The sequence below is a fragment of the Tachysurus vachellii genome, chromosome 12 (genome assembly GCF_030014155.1).
Source record: "Tachysurus vachellii isolate PV-2020 chromosome 12, HZAU_Pvac_v1, whole genome shotgun sequence".
In the NCBI taxonomy this organism is placed as follows: domain Eukaryota; kingdom Metazoa; phylum Chordata; class Actinopteri; order Siluriformes; family Bagridae; genus Tachysurus; species Tachysurus vachellii.
The window spans coordinates 19,768,955-19,793,276 of NC_083471.1; the positions used below are offsets into that span (position 1 = coordinate 19,768,955).

General features: G+C 38.4%; 1 protein-coding gene across 1 annotated transcript in view; it reads left to right on the forward strand.

The window, feature by feature from the left end:
• gc (GC vitamin D binding protein) overlaps nucleotides 1–24,322 on the forward strand; it is a 52,627-nt gene that overhangs the window by 20,036 nt on the left and 8,269 nt on the right. The window contains exons 5-8 of the mRNA XM_060882727.1: nucleotides 14,042–14,174; nucleotides 20,665–20,753; nucleotides 21,838–21,964; nucleotides 22,219–22,415. Of these exons, the coding sequence (XP_060738710.1) occupies nucleotides 14,042–14,174; nucleotides 20,665–20,753; nucleotides 21,838–21,964; nucleotides 22,219–22,415 (546 nt within the window). The remainder of the gene's footprint in view (nucleotides 1–14,041; nucleotides 14,175–20,664; nucleotides 20,754–21,837; nucleotides 21,965–22,218; nucleotides 22,416–24,322) is intronic.

Sequence of the window (24,322 nt, forward strand, 5' to 3'; positions counted from 1 at the left end):
AGCAGGTCCTTTATCTCACTGACATTCAATAAAATGTTATCCAGACACCATTCTCAGCACTTGTCTTTATACAGTACCTTCTACAAGTAGGCCCATTTTCTATCATTGGTTATACAGCAGGTCATTGTTAGCAAATGTGACAGCAGATTTGGACAGTATACTGTACATGGAGCTGAGTACAGCATGATGAAAAAGTACACAAAGACCTTTATGGGGCATGGATGATGATGAAGATGACGATAACGATGATGATGATGATGATGATGATGATGATGATGATGATGATGATAACGGGAGTTCATGTGTTGTGGCCGGCAACTCTTATCAACTGCATCCTTCCTGCCTGTGAGTTACGGATCCATCCATAAGTATCCCTAAAAGCCTGGAAGAACTAATCAAGAAACCAACAAGGAAGACTTCTTGACTTGGTGATACAAATCAACATGCAGACATAATTGTATTAACCGTGAATCATTCTGTGTGACAAGCACACTGAGAAAGCATATGTTGTTAGGAATGTGGAGAAAGTCCTTGACTAGCCCTTGAAATCACTTCATAGTTATTGGCCTGGAGAGCTTTTACAAAAGAGCTATTCATACACATGGAGAGTGATGCATCTGCACTTATTCTTTGTAATGTTTGCACCTTAACTGCAACTATAAGTGTTCCACATGATTCTGAAGAAGGCCTGATGGAAATTAAATTCTACTTCACCAATTTCAAAAGAACATCATAGAACATCATCTTTTCAGTAGCTGTGCATGCCTGGAAACAAATGTTTTTTTCATGGTTGATAGGGTAGGTTTGGAAATATTTACTCCACAAATATTCACCATGTGTATAATATGCTGAAATCCTAACTTATGGCTTAATGAGTTTTCATGATTATTTTTGTGTTGCTCCAGGGTCCTCAGTTCAATTCGTAGCTCAGGATATTGTCTGTGTGGAGTTTTACATTTTTTCCCCATGTCCATGTGAGTTTCTTCCATGTACTGCAACCAAAGATCTCCAGAAAGTTGTTTACTACAAAGCCATCATGATTGAGGATGCCAATATGTGTCTGCATTTTTGACAGCCATTGGCCTGGTCATGTTTCAAATCATGAAATCTTTCAGGATTTTATTTGTTCACATTTCTTTGATATATATGACATCTCACAGCTGCTACAAGCTGCTATCTAGTGAACTTTCTCTGTCTGTGTATTACTGACTTTGTAACAGATAGGAAATGGTGACCGAGGCTCCACAGAAAAATGCTGAACATCAGAGGAGCACTAAAATTTACAGATGATAGCTTTTTCATCAGTAACAGACAGAGTGAGATAAACAGCTATACCTGGTACCAGTTTTAAAAGCCCGGAGAATAAAATCTGTATAAATGGTTATGGACGTCAGGAGAACATTTTTAATAACTTTTATTAATAAAGGCTCATGTCTCAAAGCAAGGTTATGATGAAACAGTTAATGAAAGATAATCAGAGGTAGACTGTGATTTATATGCAGAGCAATCTGAGTGAGGTAGCATTGGTTTGGGAAGCATTTGTTTATTCATTTAACATTTTAAATCATAAAAATAGAAAGATAAAGCAATGCTCTTATTTTGAGATTAACCAAACTATTAAACCAGTTTCTATATTGTCAGTAAAAGCAAAAGTAATAAGATGTGAACCAATGCAAAAATACTTTTCCCATTGGTGGCTTAGTGGTAAACACATTTGTCTCACACCTCTGAGGGTGCGGGTTTGGTTTGATTTGTGTGTGTGTTTTCCGTGCGATTTCGAGGGTTTCCTCCAGGTACTCTGGGTTCCTCCAGTAGTTCAAAGACATTTGTTATGGGCATCTCTAAATTGTTTGTAGTGTGTAAATGTGTGTGAGTTTTTATAGACTGCGTCCCTGTTCAGGATGTCCCCTGCCTTGTGCCCTGTGACCCTGTGTAGGATAAGTGGAATGTAGGATGGAAAGATTTTTGGAAGGGTTTTGTTTTGTTTTGTTTTGTTTTTTTTCCAATTTTTTAAAAATCTTGTTAAATATGAATCAAAGAGAGAATGTCAAAAGATAAACGCAGATTATAGTAACAGCAATCACAAAAAAACATCATCCCAAATAGAAAAAATTTAAACATATCATACAGGGTGGGTTACAAGGGCATACAGTAGAGTTCAGGCAACTGGAATTGGATTATAAAGCACTTCCTCTCAAAGCATCACATATATCTGAGAAGACCGCTTACTGGTCGGAGAAGAACTTAACATAAAAATGCAACTGGACATTTTACTTTAATTCCATCCCTAGTTTTCATAACCATTATAGAAAATATTGAATGATCTTGGGGTGTCTGAATTTATACAGTATTTAGTCCATAGTGTATTCTCAACAATGCTCTAATGATATGCACAGTGCAGTGTGTGTGTGTTAAAGAGAGAAAGAGAGGGAGACCTTGTACACTTTTATGTTTTTAGATTGGAGATACGTCAGAGTTTGTGTGTTGGTTGTTGATGGCAAACTCATATTAATCAATCATAGCTGGAGTTCTCTAAGGGTAGCTTGTGCCCCCGCAGTTAGCTTAATACCCTTCCATTATATATGTTCTGACACTGATTTTCTCATCCTCAACTTCTCAGTTGTATAAGTGAGATAAAGGCAAGTTGCTCTGGATAAGAAAGTCTGCTAAGACATTTCACACTGAAAGATAATTCCCTTTCATCAAATAATTATCAAAGTACTTTATTTAATTGTATTTTTCTAGATAGTTCCTTCAGATATAAATCTTATACTATACACAGGACTTCCAAATCGCTCATTTGTGTCTGAAATTTCCTTTATCCCTGGGAGATCATTTGTGCCTCCCTTCTAGAGGACAAACACTGAGCTGTTATAATAACTACTATAATGGTCACACATTATGTACGAAGCAAAAATGATGAAGAGTTTAATTCAGAAATCACCATCCATGGGGCATATCTTTGGGGTGTTAGCATCATGTTGTGATGGAAAAGGGACTGGTGCACGTCATTAAACAACATCAGAAGGAAGGAGGATTATCTTGAAATATTGAAGCTAGATGTTTAGAGCCATGGTAAGTTAAAAACATGGTTTGTAACTGGGTTGTCCAGCAGAACAATGATCCTTAGCATACATCTGAAAGAAACAAAATGACTTAAACAAAAGAATATGAAAGTTTTGGAGTGGTCATGTTTTGGGGTGGCCATCACAAAGCCCTGGCCTGAAACCCATTGAAAATTTATTATATGGGACAAACAAAGACCCATGCACTATGCATTTACAGCGTTCCTTTACTGATTCTTAATAAATACTTTGTCATATATGGTGGTATAAATAATAGGATGTTACAGGATGCTACATATAACCTAATGAATTTCTTCAAAAATGTCTTGGACAGGTATGAAGTGCCAAACGTCTGTAAGTAAACAAGCTAGTTGTGACTAAATCTGATATGGAGCTGGGGCTGAAGAACTAAGCCAAAATTTACAGACTTTGACAGAGCTGGCATTACTAATTCTGTGTTTTTTCAGTATATCCTGGGGCATACTTGTAGAGTTTATAACTAATATTAATAATAAACCTTTTGGGTTGACACACTTAATTTATATCTGAGTACCGATACAGATATTGGCACTGTGTCACACCTCTAGGCCCACTAACTTGTCTTCACTGTGTCATTAAAGTTCATCAGGGATCTTTTATTTTCTCCATTTTAACATGCAGATTGTAGCTTTTACACCAGTCCCCAAGCTTCTTCTCTTCTCAGTATGCTGACTCATCATGAAATGATGTGTAATGATAATGCCCACCAATCTTGTGTCATTTGTAAACTTGTTTAATGTGATTCATCATCAGAGGTGTGAAGACTTTCTTTTACATGTGTGCCAAGATTGCTTATTCTGAAGCTTTCATCACATTAAATAAAATGTTCTATTTCCATTCAGCCTGCTTCTACACATTTAAGTCAGAACATAACTTTTTTTAATAACCAAGGCACTCAGTGAAGACCTTTCATCCTGTCTATATTTCGGTTTAGTTTTCTCGGCTAAAAATAATAGTGGGCAAAACCTAGCAGTTTGGGATGGATGTGCAGTGTGAGAATTATGAGTCACAGAATCTGCCACCTCAACAGAAAATAGTTTGATATACTGATATTGGTGTGTCTTCTTTGGGTGTTCATCTTATATTTCCTAGCTTCACCGCCCACAGCATATTATTTATGAATGCAAAACAAAATGGGATGGGAGTTTCATTCCTTCCTGTGTGGAGTTTGTATGTTCTTTTCCACCAAGGCAGTTTGAGTGCTGGTTCGAATCCAGAGCCTAATTTAAAACCAGTTCTTTCTTTTTTGACACCCAAAGCCATCTGAACCAGGAAAAGTTTTTCTTAAATAGCACCAAAACATTGCTGGTCTAGACTTTATATCCGCTTGTGTCAGGGGCTGGGGGTGGGGCTACTGTGACCAACAAGACAAAAGAGAACGTTGTTACCGCCATTTTTAAATAATTTTAAATCAGGATTCGCCGCGTTGGATGCCAGTGTAGGTTCGCAAAGCCATGAGCATTAACAGTAAAGCAACATCCGCCATTGTTGATGTTGTGTTTGTGTTTGCCGCTGCTGTGCTAACGTTGCTGGGAAAGATGAGACGTATACAGTGACGTAAGACTTGGCTCTGTGATGGCTTTTGAAAAGGCAAACCGGTTCTTAGAAGGCTCGCCAGTGGAACCAACTTCAAACCAGCACTAGCTCTGAACCAGCACCCGGTTCTTTCTAGTGGAAAGGGGGCATATGTGCTTTGGGGGTTCCGCCTGGTTCTCCAGTTTTCTCCCTCAGTCCAAAGACTGTGTTATAGGCTGATTGGAATCTCTATATTATCTAGTGTGTGTGTGTGAAACTGTGCTCTTTAAAGGGTTGGCAACCCATCCAGCCCCAGGCAGTCCCCACCATGTGCCCCAAGTCCCCTGAGATTCCCTAGTTCTTGTACAGGATAAGCATAAGAGAAACAAATGAATCTTACAGGGACACTTGAGTGCAGAGAAGAAAATAGTTTGCCTTCATTGTTTGAATTTTTGGTTAAGATTACTGGTAAATCACGCCATTAATTTGATCTGATGTAGTTACAGGGTACCTGTGCATATAAAGTACCTCTGAATAACATTACCTTGTTTGAATACGATTTATTTACTGATGGAATTTGAATGTCCCCTTTACACAGATGTCCATCATCCATCCCAGAAATGTTCAACCTGTACAGTCCCATCACTCCTTTAAACCATGTAGGCCCATGAGCATAAGACGTATCTAACATTTCAAGCTCTTTTAAATGAAAATGCTGTGAAGCCTGTCACACGTGTTCAGTGTCATGTGCAGTGATGGATCAGTATAATTCCAACGAATCATAAAATATCACAAATCCTTTTTATTTGACAGTAATATATTCAGGGATGTATCCTGAGTGCCAGATGCAAATGATCGTGTTTTGTTTTTGCTGTACCATCCATGAATAGCTATTCACTGCATTATGGGTTCTCTTGATATTTGAATTATATTGAAGTCAGAGGAAGAGCAGATAAAGCCTTTTAATGGAACCGTTAAATGCTACATGGTCTTGACTTGTTAAGTTCTATGAACAAATATTCATAATATAACATTCTATTTTGAAATATATTCTACATGAGAACTAAAAGCTTCATTTAATATATCCCCCACCTCCCACACACTCATTTATACACACATCATTTACAATTACTCAGTGTAACTCTTTCGCAACACACCTGAACACAATTTATCAGATCGCACGTGTAATTTATCTCCCTGTATTATAGCGGATCATGAATTCGGATCCATATCATCCACGTTGCACTGGAATGCTGCTGGTTACTGAATACATATGTATGATGGTCACTGTTGTTTACGCAATGTGCTTTGATTCTTCTCTGGTTATCTACAGGTAATGTATATATTTTCTAATTCAAATTTCAATCTGCACCTGAATAAACCAAAAAGAAATTTCTTATGCATTACATGTAGCATTGCCATCTAAATAAAGAGTATGTATACTGAATATTGCAGTAGCACTGCTGCCTCATAATTCCAGCCTTCCTGATCAATCCTAAACTATATTGTGTATATATATATTCCACTGTGATTGTGTGCATTTCATTCAGTTTCTCTGGTTAAATACATTCAGTGCATTTCATTCAGTTTCTCTGGCCCTGAGCAACGCTTTCAACCCTCAATTACTCAGTTGTATAAATGAGATAAAATGTAAGTTTGAAATTGTTTAGTTCAATTTCTTCAAACAATCATTTCATATCTTTGTACCAGATTTTGTTTTTTCATATTTTTTGCCTTTGTTCTGTCTGAAGATCTGAATGTTTTTTGTAGTTGTTGTTGTTGTCTGTTTGGGTTTTTTAATTTTAATTTAAATTTTTTTTTCATTTCTCCACTCCAGTGTATTCTTTATGCACTTCATCTCTCTCAGTCTTATAACGAACAAGGTTTATGATCGTCGACTGGTTGTCTTTTCCATAGTTGAAGCAAAAGATTTAAGCATAAAATATTTTAGAGTTGAGCAGCATGTTTAAATTCACTTCAGTTAACAGGCAAACATTTTATACAAAAACAACAATAACTGTAAAACTAATTAAATTGAAAAATTACATTCTTCATTATCTGCAGCAAAAAGCCAAATTTGAAATGGCCATTATTAAAAGATTTTATTGTAGCTTCAAGGGTGTCTAAATAAAGGTTCAGTGAAAAAAGATTGAGGTTTACTTTGAAAATTAAACTTTCACGTTTTTTATTTACAGTTTACTTCTAATATTTTCTTACCATTCTGCTGTTTAATATTGATCTGATTAAAAAAATCCTTACAATACCAGACATTCATTTTTTCCGAAAAGTGATGGCTATTCAAAAAGCAGGTATGAGTGAAAATTGCATCTGGGGCTCTCTTATAACATGTAAGATCCCAATCAGATGTGTTATTCAGAGTTGCTGGGCATCTTTTTAGTGAATGTTACATTGGAGAATACATGGAAAATAACAAGTTACTGCATTGTTCAGAAAGTGTTTAATTGCTTTTTGGACACATAAATTGACTCACTCACTTATTCACTTTCACACATACTTACTCACTCACACTTACTCACTTACCTAATTACTGCCATGCTGACTACCTTTCAATTATGAATCAATACAAAGGTAAAGCAAACAAGAAAACATTCCCCAAACCCTGATGCTACCAGCTGCCGCAGGCTGAACTGTTGACATTGGGCAGGATGAGTGTACGTGTTGTTGATGCCCTACCCTACCATCTGCATGTTGCTAGACACTATACCATCTGCATGTTGTAGTAAAATTTGAGATTCATCTTCAGTTGTTTTGGTGAGCCTGTGCCCACTACATCCTCCTTTTCTGTTCTTGATCAACATGAGTGAAAAGCAATGTGGCCTTGAACTCATATCCAATGCTATGCTTTCTGGACTGATTTTCTGCTCATCACGTAATAAGTTACCCTCAACTCAAACTCAGCCAGTGCTTTCTTACCTGACCTCTTACAAAGGTCAGAGAAGCTAGACATTTCCTACTTTAGAATTGATGCTCACTGGCTTTTTTCTTTTTCACACATTTTTTTATGAACTCTGTAAGCCATTGTGAGTGAACATCCCAGGAGGTCAGCAATTTCTGACATACTCAAAGCACCCTGTCTGGCTTTAACAATCATGCAACAGATAAAGTCACTGCAATCACGTTATTTCCCCATTCTAAAGCTCTTGCCTCATATACCTTAATGATAATGTGTTATGTATTGCACTGCTGCATTATGAATGGATAATTGGAGAATTGCGTGAGTCAGTAGGGGATATTGGGGTTGCTAAAAAAAAGTGGGAACAGGGAAGCATGCAACAGGGGTGTGTATGTGGGTGTGGATGTGAGTGTGTGCGCTCCTGCTTTGCACACTGTGTTCGGAGGATTAGCTGCAAGTCCACTTTGCACAGTATAAAGTGCTTAGTGAAATAATGGAGCTGAACTGTGGAGAAGAAAGATGGGTTTTCTCAATTATCCTTAATAATGTCAAATTACATAAAGTACTATATAATGGAACATCATGTACTAAAATGTTTGCAAGAAAAATAAAAAGCTGCACTTTCCCTCATTGTGTTTATGAGGGCTTGAATTACATGGGTGTGAGTCATGCTTGCTTTTAGGGCTATACAATGTTGTAGGTTTTGTAAGACCGATGAACATGTAGGTCCTCATATATTCTTTAAATTGATCTGATCTGACCTGTAACTCATTTTCATGCGTTTCGTGTGTGTGTGTGTGTGTGTGTGTGTGTGTGTGTGTGTGTACATGCATGCCAGATATCTGTTTACGCCTACCAAAATTCATATTACACACAGGCATTATATAACTGAGATATGCTTGACTCTATCCACAAAACCCAATGTGCTTACTAAATATCACTGAACAATTGTATTTATAAACCAATACAGTAGAAAGCACACAGGAATATAAGTGTGTTTTTACAGTAATATTTATTGTACATTGAACAATGAACACTCCACAGTTAGAGTGGTTTCACCAGATATCAGGTTCTCTCTTTTACCTATGAAGAAGAAATAAAAAAGAAAGAAAGAAAGGCTTGATTTAGAAGGGTTTTAAGCCATAAAAGCATATAAAAGCTTATCCTGAAAGAATATTCAGTAAGAGATCCTTTGGCACATTTCTATTACAGTTTAACACAGATACTGTAGCTGTAAGCAAGTGTTACTCTACATTTATGGTATTTGGCAGACAAACTTTTCCAGAGCGATTTGATCTCATTTTATACAACTAAGGAAACTCTTCTTTTTTTACACTTGAGGGGTAAGGGCCTTGCTGTGATAGCTGTAGGACCTGGGATTCAAACTCACAACCTTCCTATTATTAGTCCAACACCTTCACCACTAAGTTACCAGATCACAGAAGTATGAAGCTTGTTTCTGTCAAAACACTTGGGTGTCTTCATGGATAAAATTCAGACCTAAACACAGGGATAGCTAAAAAAAACATGATTTATTACATAAAAACACAAAACAAACACAAAATGAAAAGGAAGAGACATGAAACAGAGACCACAAAGATAACACACAAGGACAATTAGACACACGAGGAATAGAAGTGCTGAGGTGGGAAGGAATTAGACAAGGGCGGGGCAGACAGGTGAACACAAAACCTACACAAAAACACATGGGACAAGAGACAACTGTCGGAACGCCCCTAATGTTCCGACAGGTAAAAAGTTCGGGGGGATCCTGACAATTTTCCAAGTTCTCATGTTCCCATGAAGTCTTTTATCCATCCATCCATCCATCCATCCATCCATCTTCTACCACTTATCCGGGGCCGGGTCGCGGGGGCAGCAGTCTGAGCAGGGACACCCAGACTTCCCCCTCCCCAGACACTTCCTCCAGCTCCTCCGGGGGAATACCGAGGCGTTCCCAGGCCAGCCGAGAGACATAGTCCCTCCAGCGTGTCCTAGGTCTTCCCCGGGGCCTCCTCCCGGTTGGACATGCCCGGAACACCTCCGCAGGGAGGCGTCCAGGAGGCACCTGGAACAGATGCCCGAGCCACCTCAGCTGACTCCTCTCGATGTGGAGGAGCAGCGGCTCTACTCTGAGCTCCTCCCGAGTGACCGAGCTCCTCACCCTATCTCTAAGGGAGCGCCCAGCCACCCTGCGGAGGAAACTCATTTCGGCCGCCTGTATCCGGGATCTTGTCCTTTCGGTCATGACCCAAAGCTCATGACCATAGGTGAGGGTAGGAACGTAGATCGACTGGTAAATAGAGAGCTTCGCCTTATGGCTCAGCTCTTTCTTCACCACAACAGACCGGTATATCGACCGCATCACTGCAGAAGATACACCAATCCGCCTGTCGATCTCCCGCTCCATCCTTCCCTCACTCGTGAACAAGACCCCAAGATACTTAAACTCCTCCACTTGAGGCAGGAGCTTTCCACCAACCTGAAGGGGACAAGCCACCCTTTTCCGGCTGAGAACCATGGCCTCGGACTTGGAGGTGCTGATTCTCATCCCTGCCGCTTCACACTCGGCTGCAAACCGTCCCAGTGCACGCTGAAGGTCCTGATTTGAAGAAGCCAACAGGACAACATCATCTGCAAAAAGCAGAGACGAAATCCCGTGGTCCCCAAACCGGACTCCCTCCGGCCCCCGACTGCGCCTAGAAATCCTGTCCATATAAATAATGAACAGGACCGGTAACAAAGGGCAGCCCTGCTGGAGTCCAACATGCACCGGGAACAAGTCTGACTTACTGCCTTATAGTTGGAACACACCCTCCGGTCCCCCTTCTTAAACAGAGGGACCACCACCCCAGTCTGCCAGTCCAGAGGCACTGTCCCCAGCCGCCACGCGATGTTGCAGAGGCAACAGCCCCACAACATCCAGAGACTTGAGGTACTCAGGGCGGATCTCATCCACCCCCGGTGCCTTGCCAACCACCTCAGTGACCTCAGCTTGGGGGATCGATGAGTCCTCAACTGAGCCCTCTGCCTCTGCTTCCTCAGTGGAAGACATGACGGTGGGGTTGAGGAGATCCTCGAAGTACTCCTTCCACCGTCCGAGAATGTCCCCAGTCGAAGTCAGCAGATTCCCGCTCTCACTGTAAACAGTGTGAGCAGGGCACTGCTTCCCCTTCCTGAGGCGCCGGACAGTTTGCCAGAATTTCTTCGAGGCCAACCGATAGTCCTTCTCCATGGCCTCACCGAACTCCTCCCAGACCCGAGTTTTTGCCTCTGCAACCACCCGGGCTGAAGCTCGCTTGGCCCTCCGGTACCTATCAGCTGCCTCCGGAGTCCCCCGAGCCAACCAGGCTCCATAGGACTCCTTCTTCAGCTTGACGGCATCCCTTACTTCCGGTGTCCACCACCGGGTTCAGGGATTGCCGCCACGACAGGCACCGGAGACCTTACGGCCACAGCTCCGCGCAGCCACGTCGACAATGGAGGTGGAGAACATGGTCCACTCAGACTCAATGTCTCCAACCTCCCTCGGGATCTGGTTGAAGCTCTGCCGGAGGTGGGAGTTGAAGATCTCTCTGACCGGAGACTCTGCCAAACGTTCCCAGCGGACCCTCACAGTACGTTTGGGTCTGCCAAGTCTGTCCAACTTCCTCCCCGGCCATCGGATCCAACTCACCACCAGGTGGTGATCAGTTGACAGCTCCGCCCCTCTCTTCACCTGAGTGTCCAAGAAATACGGCCGGATGTCAGATGAAACAACCACAAAGTCGATCATCGACCTCCGACCTAGGGTGTCCTGATGCCATGTGTACTGATGGACACCCTTATGCTTGAACATGGTGTTCGTTATGGACAAACTGTGACTAGCACAGAAGTCCAATAACAGAACACCACTCGGGTTCAGGTCGGGGGGGCCATTCCTCCCAATCACGCCCCTCCAGGTGTCACTGTCGCTGCCCACGTGAGCGTTGAAGTCCCCCAGTAGAACGACGGAGTCCCCGGTCGGAGCACTTTCCAGCACCCCTCCCAGAGACGCCAAGAAGGTCGGGTACTCTACACTGCCATTTGGCCCGTAAGCACAAATAACAGTGAGAGACCTCTCCCCGACCCGAAGGCCCTTACGGGTTCTCCTGCAGGTGGTGGGCCCACAGGAGATCGGCCCCACGTCGCTCCTTCGGGCTGAGCCCGGCCGGGCCCCATGAAGTCTTTTAGCATGGTATAAAACTAACATTAACCAGCTTGCTCACCACCGGTCACAGAGCCACACAAAGACTGCAGTGAGTGAGTATGTTCAATCCACAGGCCTGTTCTAGAAAAGATTATGCTGCAGGATTAATACGGACTATCCACTTTTTCCCCTGTTGTCACAGCTTGTCTTTTAGCTGGTTATTAGCCAGGTAATTAATATGAATTAATGTTATAGTGAATAGCCACCTGTCTCAGAATCATACACAGTCCCTCAGAGAATATAGAAACCCACTCACCATGACTACAGTAATCAAGCTCTTTGTTAATCCACAGCTTTCCTCATTAATCTATTGATTTAAAAACTCCAATCAAATCTATTTGTTTGCATGGATGAAACATTTAGTGGTGTTTTGCTAACTGAGTTTGAAGAAGAAGAAGAAGAAGAAGAAGAAGAAGAAGAAGAAGAAGAAGAAGCAGCATTTACTTTTGGCACATATACTGTACAATACAGCACAACAATTCTTTCTTTGCATAACCCAGCTTTGGAATTTGGGGTCAGAGTGAAGGGTCAGCCATGATACATTGCCCTTTGAGAATAGAGGGTTAATGGCCTTGCTCAGGGTACAAAAGTGGCACTTGGCAGTGCTGGGGCTTGAACCCTAGTCTTCCAATACACAAATTTTAACCACTAGAGCTACCACTGAGTTTATAAGTTACTGTTACAGTCACATGGGGTGCATAATAGCTAGTAAAAGTGCAATACTGAGGACATGACCATAAGCAATTAATTACATTCTCAGATACATGGGCTGTTTCTGGTGTGATTGCTGTGACATCCTCTTTATTATGTAGTTTGCACTTTGGGACAGAGCCCTGAATTCTTATCAAATGTGTGTTATGTGTCTCTCACATCCAACAGATCAATTCACACAATGGCACAAGGACAGAATATCCCACGTTACAAAATATGACAGTAAAATTCACAAGTTGAACATTTAAATGGAATCAAACTAGAAAAAAGGCGCAAAGCTTTTTAAAACACACATTAATCATTTTAAACACTTATAAATAAAGAACTTCTAAAACACTCGGTCAAAAACAACAAATAAAAAATAATTTAAGCGATTAAGGAAGCAGCTGTTTGAGTTATAATTAAATATGTAATTTAATTACATATTATATGTAAATATGTATAATTATACCAAAGTGTATTATTAGCCTGTGCCCCAGACAGTATCTTAAACAAATTATAAGCTTTTCAACAAAAGAGTAATGTTTATTTTCATGCTACAGTACATTTATAAAAATGCAAATCTATGTTGATGCATTAAACACAAACATTAACATTTAAAGTGGGGGTTTTGTCCTTTTGCTACAGAAACATTTCAGCATGGACTTCCCTGTCTAGCCTGCATTGTTTTATCAGCTCACCAACAGAATACTGAGATAATGGAAATCATTTTTAAGCATATAATTACCCATTTTCATGCAATAATAGATGTAGAGCAGCTACTGGTCTGGCAATCTGTCAGATTTATGAAAAGCTAGCTGATTAGCACATGTCTACAGAGAACTTGTCCAGGCACACGAAGTTAGTGGGGAATTCAAGCAAATGAGTTGAGAAATTAAGTTAACAATGAAATTTGATTGATTGTAAATTAGATGCAGGAACAATTCTATTAATCCCCAGAATTTAATGGATGCTTTATATAATGTAATAATTTAATAATATAATATTATATAATGGATACTTTATATATAACATTTATAGTTTGCTTTATAGTATAGTTTGCCTATTATGTGATTATCTGGTAGTGATTATCTAGAAACAATCAAATCATACAACTCAGATTTTATTTGTCACATACACATACATACAGAGTACGACATGCAGTGAAATGCTTTTTACGTCTGTCCGGTATTCAAGCATAAAAAAGGGAATGGAATTAAGGATAAAAAGAAAACCAAAAGGAGGTAGATAAATAAAAAGTATAAACTATATAAAATATATGAAAATATATGTGAAAATATATGTATATAAATAGATGCGTATGGTAGATATTTGCTGTACAAATTAGTCTTTTTATACCTGTTAGAATAGACTTGTGATCAACAGCACACTGGTATTTATTGAGTTAATAATAGCTGATTATTAAGAAAATCTGTCTTTGTGTCAAAACACAACCTTTACCATGAGAACACTTCTTTTTAAACAGAGAAGCAGTCAGCAGTTGAGTTTTCTTGTTTTGTGAAGTTTCTACAGTACACATTTGCCTTTGTATTAAATAGAAATTATTCACTTTCTGTTTTTGCTTGTTAGGTACGTTTACGAGTATTCTCGGAGACACAGGACGATCCCAGCAGGTTTTGTTCTCAACGTGACCCAAAGACACATGAGGATGGCAGAGAATTGCTGTAAGCCCACTGTATCAAAGCCCTGCTTTTTCAGAGAGGTACCGTAAAACTTGACTCTTTTCCTCTTTATTTTCTTTGCCTCATTAGTTTCTATGAAATGCTCAAAAGAAAATGGTCCTAGTTGGCAGCAATTCTGTTTTTTAAAAATACAACCCTATTTTAGTCGTTATAATATACAGAGGGGTGCATGGTGGCTTAGTGGTTAGCACGTTCGCCTCACACCTCCAGGGTCGGGGTTCAATTCCCGCCTCCACCTTGTGTGTGTGGAGTTTGCATGTTCTCCCCGTGCCTCGGGGGTTTCCTCTGGGTACTCCGGTTTCCTCCCCCGGCCCAAGACATGCATGGTAGGTTGATTGGCATCTCTGGAAAAATTGTCCCTAGTGAGTGAATGAGTGTGTGTGCCCTGCGATGGGTTGGCACTCCATCCAGGGTGTATCCTGCCTTGATGCCCAATGACGCCTGAGATAGGCACAGGCTCCCCGTGACCCGAGGTAGTTCGGATAAGCGGTAGAAGATGAATGAATGAATGAATGAATGAATGAATGAATGAATAATATACAGAAGGTGATAACAGTATTTTGATAATATATATATATATATATATATATATATATATATATATATATATATATATATATATATATATATATTTATTTATTTATTTATTTATTTATTTATTTATTTATTTATATTATATATTTATTTTGTTTGTATACAGACCAGAGAAAAATGCTCCAATAGCATTATGTTGTTAAGAAAAAAAAATATATATATATATATAGATATATATATATATATATATATATATATATATATTTTTTTTTTTTTTTTTTCTTAACAACATAAGAAAAAAAACAAAAGAAAAAAAATATATATATATTTTTTCTTAACAACATAATGCTATTGGAGCATTTTTCTCTGGTCTGTATACAAACAAAATAAATATATAATATAAATATATATATATATATATATATATATATATATATATATATATATATATATATTTTTTTTTTTTTTTTTTTTTTTCTTAACAACATAATGCTATTGGAGCATTTTTCTCTGGTCTGTATACAAACTCAACTATCAAATATGTCACATTATTATTATTATTATTATTATTATTATTATTATTATTATTATTATTATTATTATTATTGTTATTATATATAATTATACAATTAGTAGTATAGTACAGTATAGTATAGTATCGTTTATTTATTTATTTTGATATTTTGAATGATTTTCTTTCATATTTTTGTTATTGTTTATTGTGTTACTGTTTATTTTCAACAAGTACGGTACATTGTTGCTGTACTTAAAAACAACAACTTAGTTTTATTATATTAAATCACATAATGCTAAATTAATTCAATAGATGATCTCAGTTAACCAACCACTACACTTACACTACACTTTGCTCTTCCTGAATCTGGATGTAGATGGTACAGTACTGTAAACCTATAACTGTACATTTGTATAATTGTATATCAGTTGTGCATCAAATGAAACATGTCCACGCTCTTTCTGGTGGTCTGACATAACGGTATGATGACACAAATCCTACATGAAACACTGACAAATTAATAGGCATACATTTCTGAATTCTCATGCATGTGACTTTAGCGATTGAAGAGGATTAATGAAGTTTGAAAAGCCATGAAACTTCTCAGGAGGGATGTGCAGCTTGAATGAATTGCTCCTGGATATGAAAGTATATTTCAACACTTTTTTTTTTATGTTAAATTTGTTTACTCTGTGTATCACCCAGCATGAGTAACAGGGCATCTAAAACAAGCTTCTGTGGAAATTAATTTTTCTGCTCCTTTGGTATGTCAATCAGAATCCTCAGTAGCTTTTACACATTGAGATGTAATTTAGAGCTTCCTTAATAGATTTATCACAGTTTGGTTTGGAAACTGCACAACACAGGACCAGAAGGCTCTACAGCGTGTGGTGAGAGTTGCCCAAACTAAATCTGGAACAGCATTAAAATCACTGGAAAGCCGCTACCATGCCAGAGCCATCAAGCCAACATCATCAAAGACAATTGTCAGCCTCAGCAAAGCATTTTTACACACTTACCATCAGACAGAGGCTACATTAGTGTCATAGCCTAAACATCAAGGCTGAAAAACAGTTTCTACCGACAGGCCATAAGGCAACACAGAGAAAACCCTCTCAGACTCTCAGAGGTGTCAACTATCTCATCCTTCATACACACCCACACCTGAATGCAATAAACATCAGAGACTACAGACTGTTTCTGCATTCACTGCACATACACATACATTCCTCTCATTGCAAATAAGTAACATGGACCCTTCTACCTCCACATGACATGCATCTGTTTATGTTACATTGCACACAATACACTTTTTGTCTCTGGAGGATTCACAGAGTAAGAATTTAATTGTATTGTGTACTGTAACACTCTGTTTACTGTACATATGACTATAAGCAATTGAATCTTGATTAAGCATAAATACATAGTTATAGTGGATTCCAGTAATGAATTTTTATGTAGCGTGATGACATTAATGACAGTTAATGACAACACAAACTAATTTATGCTAGAAGCATTAACAACTTGTGCTATAGGCTATAATCAAGTGATTTTGTTTTTACGGTAACCCTGTAATAGGGAGTTGAGAATTGATAACACATGCTCACCCAAAATAAAGTCTAACAGCTTGTTCTGTGCAGTTTTAGAGATTGTTTTTTTTAGAAAATCTCAGAAACCACACTAAAGAATAGAAAATAATTAAAAGTTTTTAGGCACTGGAAATCTAAAGTGTCCTTCAGAACTTTTTGCTATTATAAACAAGATCTTAGAGGAGGCTCGGTTTCTACATAAGCCCAATCTGGCAACCTTGTCATTTAATGTGCGTTGTTTACTGAAAATGTTCATAGTGCTAGGATGTGCCAGTGTGATTCCTGTCTCAGTGGCACTTGTTGCAGTTCCATTTTTGACCACTAGGTCAAAGACTACTAGTGAAAGTGAAAGTGACGTGACATACGGCTAAGTATGGTGACCCATACTCAGAATTTGTTCTCTGCGTTTAACCCATCCAAAGTGCACACACACACACCGTGAACACACCCGTAGCAGTGGGAAGCCATTTATGCCTTGCCTTGCCTTGACTTCCCCTACATTACCTAGAAAGTAAAATAGGGACACCTGTACACCAGCCAATCATGTGTCAGTAGCACAGAGATTACACTATTCATTATGATGTTGGATGTAAGTGAACATAAACTGGAGCCCTTGACTTGTATCTGCTGGAATATATATTATGGTGAGCAGGCAGTGCCAAGCAGTGATGAGGCAGGCCTAAGAGCAAGGCGTGAGGCTCAGCAGGCATGATGAGCATCGACATTGTGAACCTCTCTGGAATCTATAACAAGAGAGAGAGAACATATGTCAGTCGACTTAATGCCCAGGAAACTCACTCTTACCTCTGCTGCTCTATTGAGCCTCATTCTGTCTAACCATCTCCTGCTAGAGTGTGAGGAGTTGCAGTGATGGTCTGATTGGTCCACTGATTGGACCAATGTCTGATTGGTCCACTACAGTTTGGCTCGCTTTTGCTTCTCCTCCTCCCAGCCACCCTTGCTCCTGCTTTCCTCATAGCACATAGAGAAGTTTAGTCAAGGAGTGATGTTTTGCAGCTTGTGCGCAGTAGAACTTGTGAGAGAGCACAAACAAAATCCTCCTTTCAGGCATTTCATTTCACCGCCAACTCGCAAGAACATAACTTCTAGTATTGTGTTATAATCAGGCTTTTTCCCATATTGCCTTGCTTATCTTTATATTAGAAACTTTCCATTGTGACTATTTTATGTCTCGAACAAGTGTTGTAAAATGAGAAAATCCCTTTGACAGAGCAGTAGCCAACAGCAACAGCAAAAGAAATATTGCTACCAATAATTTATTCCATTTCCCACTGCATAATGAAACAAAAAGGTTGGTTCCATTTGATACATGCGCTGCTTTCTAAATGAAGATAATAAAGACTGTATTTATTACCATTCCCATTTGTTTTTTAAAATACCAGCGTGGTCTCGGATCACTATCTGCTATGTTTGAACAAGGATATCCTAATAATTTTACATTTCCATTCACATTCAATTTCCATCTAATTTCTTTTTCCTTTGCACTTTTTTACACATTCTAGATGCCTTTATCCAGAGCACCTTACAGAAAGTGGCATATCTGAATGTTGGCTTGTTCTTCACGTCCTCCACTTAAATGATTACTTATAAAAGTGTATATTTGTTTGACAGCCTTGGACGTGATCAAATTTGGACATTTCTACTATATATGATCTGGGAACTATGTAGTTATTTTCCTGAACTGAAATACAATATGTTACCATATTGTGTGTACTGTATGTTAGCCATAATTTAGCAAGATCTATGATTAGCAACTCTGGATATTTCTAAATAACTTCCCTAATCTTTAAAAGCAATTAGTATTTTTCTATTAATTTGTGTTTAATTAAACATATAATAAATACAATCTAAGATTATATTGATCGATTAAGATATAAAACATTATTCACATCAGTCTCTTATTCTGAGGGATATTTCAGTCACAGCATTTTGTTAACTTTCACTTCCTCAACACTCTTTAAACAAACAATTATTGTTCTTTCATCAGTGCTGAAATAATCACTGATTAATATAATTAGATATTTTCTGTTGACAGCATTAGGAAAGCACACTTAGCTTAGAGTTAGCAATTCACAATACGTCTGTATATAACCTAAATATTTTTATAGCCATGTTTGTTATATTAGTTCTTTATTTACAGGAAAGATTTCAAAGTAAACAAAAACCGTATGACGGATTGGTGCCATTTCTTTATGTTTTATTGAAATAGAGTTGTCAATGTATGTTAAAGGCAGAAGACCCCTTTTTTTTGTTATTCCTGTTTCCCATAATTTGTATGATTTAGGTTTTCCTCAAGTGGCACACTATTAGGTTAAACATTAAAATAATAATAATAATTTTATGGAATACAGACCTAAAGAATATAATTGCCCACAATTTGCCACAAAGAGAAGCCCTTGTTAACTAAAATGTGAACGTCAGTCTCTTCGTGTTGGTTTTAAATGATTTTTTAATATATTTATGGTGAGCAGACAGTCCATAATCTGTCAACAGACCACAATGGTCCATAATCTGAAAACAGACCAGAATATTCCATAATCTGTCAACAGACCACAATGGTCCATAATAGAACGGGGCACAGAAGCCTTTATTATCACCACATACAGTATACATTACAGCACAGTGGAATTCTTTTCTTCACATACCCCAACTAAGGAGGTTGGGGTCAGAGTGCAGGGGCAGCTATGATACAGCACCCCTGGAGCAGGGAGGGTTGAGGGCCTTGCTCAAGTGGCAGCTTGGCTGTGCTGGGCCTTGAACCCAGATCCTCCGATCAACAACCCAGAGCCTTAACCAGTTGAGCCACCACTGCCCCAATCTTAAAACAGACCAGAACATTCCATAATCTGTCAACAGGCAACAACGGTCCATAAACTGAAAACAGACCAGAATAGTCCATAATCTGTCAACACACCACAACAGTCTATAATCTGAAAACAGATTATGATCATAGCAGATTGTGATCATCGCAGGACATTTGTGAATCTAGTGCATGGACGCTTTTCTCCTGGGACTTCTACAGAATGTGAAGACCACTGCCTTGATTTCGTCGTACCACGGACATAAGAATCCTTTACAGCCACAACTGTACATTTGTCTGAAAACAGACCAGAATAGTCCATAATCTGTCAACACACCACAACAGTCCACAATCTGAAAACAGACCAGAACAGTCCATAATCTGTCAACACACCACAACAGTCCATAATCTGAAAACAGACCAGAACAGTCCATAATCTGCCTGCCTCTAGACTTTACAGTAAAAAAATTACCATAGAGAATATTACAGCAAGACAAGGCAATGCAACAACAGCCATGGTAATATACATAGTGCACAACCAGTGATTCTATTATTTACTACAGATATGAGATAATTGACACTGCTTCAGACAGAACATGGTAATGAAAACTTTTCATTATAAAACTGGCAAAAACTATCAAAATGGGTTAAAAACTTTTCAAGGTCAAGAGGCAGGCATGATGTCAGGTGATGAACAATCACAGATCAAGACAAAAATCACAAGGTTAATAATTCAGAATAAAAACCCTGAACCGCAATCAGACTTAAGGATCGGTATGGTAGGCGACATGAGTAGTGATAGTGTCCAGGTGTGCAATCAGTAATCTGCTGACCATGAACGTGACACTGAGCACAATGTGTGACTGTAGTCCAAGAAGGCCATGGGTTCATGTAGTTGGTGCATTGTGGCATATGGCGTTTGATGCTAATTCATGACATAGTGATGATGATGATGATCATGCCGATGATGATGATGATTATCATGATGAGTTTTGTTCTAAAATGAAGATGCTGGTGATGAGAAATAACTGAAAAACATCTTCTCTTTACAGAGGTATCAAGAGAATAGTTTGGCTATTTTTCTGAAGTTTCTCTCCAACATGTGTAACAATGAAGTGAATCTGAGATCTCACAAAACTGGGTAAATGCATCTTTCAGTTTAATAACAAAAAAGTCACTGAACCACTGGAGCATTTGCTGCTCTGCTCATTTAATCTGTAAGATCAATAATGGCTATGATATTAATGATAATTTATCTACAAATATAACCTTAATATTACTTTATATGAACATTAAACATTTTTCAATTTGTCCAATAAAAAAATGTTAAGGGTTAAGTTTTCTGATTCTTTTTCAATAACATCGTTTGCCTACTTGTTTTATTCCTCATAGATTGACGCAATTGACCAGCACAAACAATGATGCCATAATATCTTGGACATGGCACGAGACACAATGAAACTCGTTTTTAATTTATTTATAAGGAGGTTTATATGACTATTTTATTTGTAAAAAAAAAAAAAAAAGAAAAGAAAAAAGAAAAAACACTTTCCTAAGCCATAAATCTTTACATTTACAGCATTTAGCAGATACCCTTATCCAGAGTGACTTACATTTTATACAACTGAATATTAAGGGTCTTGCTCAGAGGCACAGCAGCAGCAGCTTGGTAGATGTGGGAATCAAACTCACAACCTTCCATTTGGTAATCCAGCCCCTTAACCACTAGGCTACCACATTTCTTTATGAGGATGTCTTTATGACATTAAAATAATATGATGCGTATCCAAATGTGGTAGCATATAAAAACCTAAATGTCATTAATATCACTTGTATAAGTGTTCATCCTTTAGTCAGGAGGTGACGTATCTGAATGCCAGCGATACCATCTGTGACCGGAAGTGTAAGAAAGGACATCTGGCCCACTCTATGGGTGTCCCGGATGGCCTTCCTTTCAATTAAAGTGCTGCTAGGAAATTTGAGGGCGTTTCTGTGCTTATGCTCACAGAAGCAGGCAGTTAGTGTATTCAGCTGTTCCATGACGTCACAAGAGCATCAGTTCCTGATTCATCAGTTCTGATGCAGTGGCTTATTTGTCACATGTCTTGGACGAAGCACGTCTTAGCTCTCGTCCTCACAGATGGAAGGATAGACTTCTCTGATGGGTAGGAATTAGCTATTGACTTGGAACTGTGAAATAAATGTCACTTGTCCTATCATTTTAGACTGACTGCCTATTTCGGAAGCTTCCTGAGTGTACCATTCGAAGAAGCATTGGCTATTTCAAAGCAGTTTCAGTCTGCACTTGCAAAATGCTGTTTACAACCACAGCCTCAATGTGTCATTGAAGAGGTAAGACAAGAAGGCGTACAGTCTCACTCCCAGTTCCGTTAACCCTCCTATTCTCCTTTTTGCCTATATATTTAATATTAATCCATTTTCCTGTTAGGGATTCGGTGAAATTTTAATCTTGGAGATTGAATAGCTAAGTACAAAATATGAACGATTCCCTCAAATAAGAAGTGTTCATTATTTATTTACTGTATATACGTCACATGACCTGGAACAGTATGACCAGGGTAATATTTTGTCCTAATCTTTGGTAGTTTATCAGCTTTCAAAAGGTCCTCTGTAAGGACGGAGGCAACAAGTCTAAGGAACTGCAAAGATGCTGCAGCAAAGCCCCTCTAGATGCCATCACCTGCATGGATACTGTAAAAAGATATCCTGTCACATCCTCAGACGTTCCTCAGGTCCACTCATCCCAACTCTGTGAAGAAACCCATCCAGATCGCACTGACAGGTGATCACGTTAACATTTATTATTTATTATAAATGCATGTTTCATCTACAGAAGAAAAAATCCTCTCATATATGCATATAACATACAGTATTCTCTTCATATGGACATATTCAGAATTTCCAACTGGTTGGACTTGAATTTTGCATTGAGACAAATGCACACTAAGGAAATACAAGAAAAGTGATATATGAAACAGAGGACAATATAAGGAATTTTACAAGATTTTTAATCATGTGCTAGAGGACCATGAGCACAGGTTTTTTTTAAGTGGGGGTCTTTGGTTGTTTTTTGAAAATGGGGAGGGATTCTGCTGTCTGGATTAAGGTTGGAAGATGGTCATAGCACCACTGAGAGTCTACATAGATGTAGTTATGAATTTCGACTGATGATGCTGAGCTTGAGGAACTCTCAGTGCCAGAATTCACCGAGCATCCTGATAATGCTGTGATTTCTACTTCGGAATTTTTTATTAGCCTACACAACATGTCAGACGACAAATTTTTCTGCAATTTCATACATTTGAGGGTTAAAGACATTGCTCAATGGTCGTAATTAAATAATCTTGCTCAAAGTTTAATGAGCTCCCTATACCCAGCACTATTAATAGACTATTTTCAGCTACTTCTATTTCTTATTTATCATCAATAGCTCCAGCATTTCCAATTTATAATTTTCACATCACTGTTATTTTTGTTATTCTTTTAATGTATTACCTGCCTTAAAAAAGAACATTTTTCGGTTATAAATTGTACATATGAGTGACTGTTTTCTGAGGGGATTTTTATAGTGCATAGTTTTATATTGTAATACCAGCTGTACAATCAGTTACAAAATGAGTTATCAAGGCACTTAAATTAAAGTACAAGGCATCTGACTCTTAGGGACAATTAGTATCCGTGTGTGTGATGATTATAATAATTTTCCAAAAATGCAGGATACACAGGTAGGCAGTGGCTGGGAGCAAACATTAGCAGAACATAAAAAAGCCAAGAAGGCAAGCAAGCCAAGAGTCAATAAGTCAGTCACGGATAACAGTGCTTAACTTTCCTGGACAGTTTGGCTGACAGGAATTTAAGAAAGTCCTGAGACTTCTGTATGGATATATATACCCTAGAAAGAAGACCTGAATGAGAATGATGAACCGAGCTAGTATTCAGGAGACGTCATAGAGGAGAATCGATGGAAGTTGCTGTAAAAGGAAGTATAATAAACACATCAATATGTCAACAAAAATCTGTCATTCGTGCAAGTGTTATGTCACCTTGGCATCCAGTTGACAGCAGCACTCTTCCTGACAGCTGAATAAGCATCTACGTTGAGCGAGACATGCAGAAAGATCCTACAGAACTGCTTTCTAAGACGGAAAACTAACAGTATTCACTATACAAACTACAAACAAACATAAAACAGACACCAGATTAATGACCTGTCGTAGATGTCAGCAAATCTAGATGTCAGCTAAGTACAGTAAAGTGTTAACATCCCTTATAATGGTATTAGCAGCATATGAATTTCTTCAATTATGAAAGATTTCAAAAATGTGTTGAGTTAATGCATGAATGACAAACACCGGGTGAAACCTAATATATCTAAAATTTGGACAAGATGGAATTTGTTTCACTTTTGTATATAGAGTATTTCAACCGATAATTTCACCGCTCTTGACCAATAATTTTTTGGTTTATTTTTAATCACACATCTAAATCACTCATATTTCATAAACGACTCTAAATGTAAAAAATGCAAGTTTTGGATTAACTTTCATGTTATTTATCAGCATTGGATATACTTATTGAGACCAGTTCAATGTTGACTGTGTTTGAAATTCTCTGCTCAGTTTTGCACCTTATCCTAGCACATAATGTTTAGTACAAACACATTAATGCATGGTAGGCTTATGCACAGTA